Source organism: Plasmodium gallinaceum (genome assembly GCF_900005855.1).
Source record: "Plasmodium gallinaceum strain 8A genome assembly, contig: PGAL8A_v1_65, whole genome shotgun sequence".
Taxonomy (NCBI): Eukaryota; Apicomplexa; class Aconoidasida; order Haemosporida; family Plasmodiidae; genus Plasmodium; species Plasmodium gallinaceum.
Window position 1 is genome coordinate 949,965 of NW_021628225.1, and position 6,019 is coordinate 955,983.

At 15.5% G+C, this 6,019-nt stretch overlaps 3 protein-coding genes across 3 annotated transcripts in view; 1 reads left to right on the top strand and 2 right to left on the bottom strand.

Annotated features, from left to right (window-relative positions):
• Window positions 1-364, bottom strand: part of PGAL8A_00152700 (conserved Plasmodium protein, unknown function) — a gene marked incomplete at both ends in the record, with an annotated part of 2,734 nt that extends 2,370 nt beyond the window's left edge. Inside the window, 1 exon segment of the mRNA XM_028675071.1 lies at window positions 308-364. Coding sequence (XP_028526639.1) covers window positions 308-364 — 57 coding nt within the window.
• A 787-nt stretch (window positions 365-1,151) lies between these two features.
• On the top strand, window positions 1,152-2,757 carry PGAL8A_00152800 (conserved Plasmodium protein, unknown function; the record flags this gene model as incomplete). The annotated part of the gene is made up of 9 exons (XM_028675072.1): window positions 1,152-1,233; window positions 1,354-1,377; window positions 1,464-1,519; window positions 1,661-1,677; window positions 1,858-1,985; window positions 2,136-2,166; window positions 2,266-2,341; window positions 2,498-2,578; window positions 2,713-2,757. 9 exons carry the CDS (start codon window positions 1,152-1,154, stop codon window positions 2,755-2,757), a joined length of 540 nt encoding a protein of 179 aa, XP_028526640.1.
• A 706-nt stretch (window positions 2,758-3,463) lies between these two features.
• PGAL8A_00152900 (conserved Plasmodium protein, unknown function) lies at window positions 3,464-5,134 on the bottom strand (the record flags this gene model as incomplete). The annotated part of the gene is made up of 1 exon (XM_028675073.1): window positions 3,464-5,134. One exon carries the CDS (start codon window positions 5,132-5,134, stop codon window positions 3,464-3,466), a length of 1,671 nt encoding a protein of 556 aa, XP_028526641.1.
• Between the last annotated feature and the right edge of the window lie 885 nt (window positions 5,135-6,019).

Sequence of the window (6,019 nt, forward strand, 5' to 3'; positions counted from 1 at the left end):
ATTAATATTTTAATTTACATAAAAAAAAAAAAAAAAAAAAAAAAGGGAATAATTAACTTTGTAATTGAAATAAATTTTTTTATTTTATTATGACTTCTAATAAAAATTCAATGTTTTTATAGAGTTAATAAATTTTTCACAATTTTGAAAACATATAATATGAAATTTTTCTAATTTTTTATTAAGTTCATACATATTTTAAAAAGGAAATAAAAGGAGAACTTTAAGTATTATTAGTAAAACTTACTTATATAATGTATTTATATGTATATATATATATGTATTTTTTTTTTTTAATTTTATTTACATAAATATGATTTAAATACTCAGGAGGTGGTTCCTTATTAAAATTGTTGAAGCTCATTTTTTATTTTAATACTTTATAAATAACAAAAAACAAAAAAAAAATTACAATTTTACTTTTCTTTAATAACAAAAATTTTCAAATTTTTAGAAATAAAAAATGATTATATAAAAAAAAATTAAGTAATTAAAAGAATACTAAAATTATTATAAACAATTAAGAAATATATTTTCAATTAAAAAATAAAATTATAATCGAATTTTTTTTTTTTTAATTACATTTTATGCACATAAGAAATAAAAAAAAAAAAAAAAATGTTCTAAAAAGGGAATCAGGCTATTATTATTCTTTTTATAAACCTATATATGATCATTATTTTTTAAATTATTATAATTATAATTATTATACTAATTATAACCACAATTATTTATATTTAATTAATCATTTTAAATTTTATTTATTTTATACATATGTTTTCATACTTTTTAAAATAATGTATTCTTTTAATATATTTTTTAATATGTGATAATCTTTACTACTATATTATTATTATTATTATTATTATTATTATTATTATTATTATTATTATTATTATATATTAATAATATTCAAACTTATATACTATTTTGTATGTACACTTATCTTATAAATAAATGAATTCTATAAAAAAAATTAATTTTTTAAGCAGGATATTTATGTTAAAAATAAAATTCTCTATTTAGAATATATTTTTTTTTTTTTAATTAAATCTTTTATTGTGCTATTTCTAGTTGTTTAACTTATTTTTATATAAGTACACTTTCAAAATATTCAATCTGTATACTGTTTTTTTTATTTTTTATTAAAGATGAATAAAATTTATTTGTTTATTTTTGTCTTGTTTCACCTTTCAGAATGTATGCTCCCATGGACCAAAAAAAGAAAAGCAGGCAAAAAAATAAAATAAAATAAAATAAAATAAAATTATAAATATTCTCTTTAAAAATAAATTATTCTAATTATTTCTAATTTATTACTATATTATATCTCATCCCCAATTATATTTCTAGTTAATCAAATGGCTATAATTAAAGGTTATATAGATTTTTTTTTTTTTTTTTTTTTTTTCAATAAAATAAATATATAACTATTTCTTTATTTTCTTTTTATCTATATGAAGATATGTCAAAGGAATTGAAAAATATATCTGAATCCCTTCCTACTCAAACCGATATTGTAAAATGACATATTTTTTTTTTTTTTTTAATATATAATTTTTCTCTTATTAAAATTTTCCTTTTTTTTTTAATATATAATTTTTCTCTTATTAAAATTTTGCTTTTTTTTTTTTTTAATTATATAAATACAAAATTTTAGACAAGCAAAATTCACAAGTAATTAAATAAAAATAATTAATCTATGATTTTTTTTTTTTTATATTATTTATAAAAAGGAAATTAAATTATATTAACATCATTATTTTTACTACTTTTACTATATTTATAATTTTATCTTTTTTCTATTGCATTTGTTGTAACTAATATTATTATTTTAATTCTCTGATATGTTATTAGAATAGATAGTGAAGTTTTAGAAAAATTAGATGAAGAAATAATTAATGAAGAAAATTTAGCAAAACATAAACCACATGTTTGCCAAGATTCTCCTTATGAAAGAGATTATTCCTATTTGTGCCCTGAAGGTTTCTTAAAAAAAAAGAAAAAATCTAATAATTTTATTTAAAATTAAAGTAATTATTTATAAATTGTAATATTTATAAAACTTAAAATTTTAAATGTTATGTTTCTTATATATATTTAATTTTTTATACATTATTTCTTATTTGAATTAGGTTGGATAAAAAATTCTATAGGGCAATGTTGGTAGAAGAAATAAAAAAAAATTTTTATTTTCATATTTTTTTATAACATATTTTCTTTTTCTTTTCATTTTTTTTTTTTTTTTTTCCTAACATTATTTAGGGGAATAGACTATGATGGGCACTGTGAATCTCTAAAATATTTTCAAGAATATTCAAATGATGAAAAAAGAGAATTTGTATAAATGCATTTTAAAAAAAAAAAAAAAAAAAAAGAGAGAATACATTATATTATTTTTAAACAAATTATTTTGGTTTTTTTTTAATTCGTTTACCTCTAATATACTTAAATAAATAATTCTTTCTGATGTTTATTTTTATATAAATATATATAGGAATTAAACTGTTGTGTCTTATGGCCAAAATTAAAAAATGTGACAAAAAAAATTAATAGAAGGGATAATTTAAAGGGATCGGTTATTTTATTATATTTTACTTTATTTTGTTACATTATATTATTTTTTATTTCATTTTATTTTAAGAATTATTCCTTTATAAAAATTCACTACATTACAGCATTATAATTATATCTACTTATTTTCCTATTTAGATAAATTCAAGCAATGGATTAATTATAAAACCAAAAAACATGTAAAAAAAAAAAAAAATAAGAAGAATTGAATTATTTAATTATTTTATATATACAATTAAAATCTCATAAATTATCTAAGATATAAGTTTGCTTTTAGATATTCTTTATTATTTTTTGAAAATTTTTATTAAAAACTAATTTTTTGTCACACAAAATAGTATATTATTTATTTATTTTATTTTATTTTTTTTTTTTTTTTATGATCAAAATAAAAAAATTTATAAACAAATCTAAATGTCTTTTCACATTACCATTAAAAAATGTAATACTGTATTATTGAAAATATTTAAAAAATATAAAATAATAATAAAGCCAGAATAATTTAAAATTCACCATTTATTTCATTAAATATAAACATATTTATTACGCTCAATTATAAAAAAAAAAATTAAATAAAATAGTAATGTGAATTTTTAGTTTTATATAACAAATAAAAAAAAAAAAAAAAGAAAATACAAAAAAATTAAATAAAAAAAAAAATATATTTTTTTTTTTCCTCAAAATATTTTAACTAATATTTTAATAAGACTCTTTTATATTTAATAAAAATACAAAGGAATATGGAAATCATTTTAAAATAATAATCATGAAAAAAAAAAATATAAGAGAAATAAAGATTATCTTAACTTTTTATACTAAGTTATATTTTTATTATTCTTTTTTTTTCTTAAAATATTTTTATCTAATTTTTTCTAATTACTAAAAATATTTATTTAAAATTTAATTTTAGATTCAATTTTGGTTGAAATTTTAAAAAAGGAATTTTATCTCCTTGTTGTTGAACTTCAGGTGTATTTCTATCATTTACAACTCCTAGTACAAATTTTAATATACCTAAATCATATATAAAATAGCTTTGGAAATTTCCATATCCACTTTTTCTAATTAATGATGTTAAAGTTAGATTCATATTTAAAGATGGATTAAACATTTTTTTTTTTCTATTAAGAGCTTCTCTTATTTTTCGTTTATCAAATAATTTTTTTAATGGGCTTTGATTCAAATCATAATAATTATTTAATATTTTTTCTAATTTTTCTTCGAATTGATATAAAAATTCTTTAATTGTGTTATTAAGACTACTGTCTAATATAAATTGTTTGGTGATTAATTTATTTATTTCAAATGTAAATTTTTTTATTAAAGAATTTTTTAAATTTTCAATTTTATCTTTTTTTTCTAATAAATCTTTGTCATTCTTTATATAGAATTTATTTAATATCATATCTTTTCCTTTGTTAATATAAGAGATTTCTAACAATAATAACTGCTTTAATATTTGTTTACGTATTAATGTTTGAAATCTTGCCATTAATTTCTTAAAAATTGTATCCTTAAATTTTGTACCTGTTTGTTCAAATGTCAATAAATGAAACAAAAGCAAAGAAGATTTTATAAGGTTTTCTGCTAATTCACCATAATTTTCAATAACATTCCCCATTATAATATTTTTCTCATACTCATAATATATTTTATCAAAATAATTTAAGCATTTTATATATGATTCCTCTATTACATATATATTATAAACAAAATTTTCATTAAAGATATCAAAATTCTTAAATGTATTCATTTCTTTCATAGAACCTTCTATATTATTTATTAATAGTTCATATTTATTTATATTATTCTTTTGTAATAAATCTACATTCATTTTACTCTGCTTTATTAAATAAATATGTAAATTGTTATACTTTAATTTTAAATGATTAATTATATCTTTATTAACATTAGCACTATGTAGTTTTTTATTATCTGTAATAATTAAATAAATATTCATATTTTTACTTTTCTGATTCAATCTATTTAAAAGAATTTCTATTTTTGTAGGTAAATTGATAAGATACTTTTTATTTGTAATGTTTTTTGCACAATCCTTCTTTTCCTTTTCGTCATATATTTCCTTATATATATCTTCCATCGATAAAGATATTATAACACTATTTGTTGATTCAATAATAATATCAACTAACTTTTCATAATTATATATAGTTTCATAATTATCTAAAAATTCTTTATTTTCTAATAAATCTATATCGAGAACAACATTAAAATTATTATTTTTATCATATCCAAACCATAGATCTAATTTTTGTTGAAATCCTAAATTAATAAAGTTTCTTTTTTCTGATGATATATTAAATAAATTTTCTAAAATTCTTCTTTTATTACTCCCAGAACTTCCAAAATATGAAAAAACATATTTGTTTTTATTTTGTACATTTTTATCCTTTATTTGATATTTTCTTAAAGTTTGTAATTTTTCATGAAAATCCTTATGTGATAATAAATTAACGCATTCATAATCTTTTGTTGTTTTTTCATGAGTATTCTTTACACTTAAAATAAAATAAAAAAGAATTAAATAAAAATTTATCATTTCAATTCTCTAATATATATTTTCTTTTCTTATTTTCAACATTGAAATTAATACACACAAAACAATAATCATACATAAAATGGAATATTCCTACGTGAATTTTATGTAAAAATTTAAAGGTTAAAATTACAACAGGTATACACTAATTTAACAAAAAGTATGAATGTAAACTATATTTATATTAAATTTAATTTATTTAGTTTTAAAGCATATTACATCTTTTCTAATTTTTTTCAAATAAATATTGTATTAATTTCTTTTGTTTTTTTTTATATCTAATATTATTGTTTATATTTTTTTTTTTTTTTTTTTTTTTATCTTTAATTATAAATCCTAATGAATGTTTTCACTATCTCCTTTCATTTATTTAATTTTATCTTTTATTTAAATCGAGACATCTATATTTTAATAAACAATAAAATGATTGATCAATAAAAAAAAAAAAAAGAACTTAATTATGTATCTCAATTGCAGTGAAAATTAATTATAAAACAAAAAAAATGAAAGAAGCATTCATAATTTATATATATGAAACTCTCTAATTTTTTTAATTTTTTTGGATTAAAATAATAAAAGTTTTGTAAATCTTCACGTTCTGAGATAATCCGTTCTGTAGAATCTTATGATAAATTTAAATTTTTTTTTTTAATATTAAATATATAAATTGATATTGTTATGAGTAGGAATTAATAATTTAGGTTTAAATTAATAAATAGATAATACTATTTTTTTTAAATTTTTTTTAAGAATTAAAAAAAAAATTAATTTTAACATATGCCTAGTTATAATTTTATAAATATTTTATTTTTTATTTATTTTTTTTATATTGATATTCTCTTTTTTTTTTTTTTTTTTTTTTTTTTTTTTAAAAAAAAAAAAAATTAT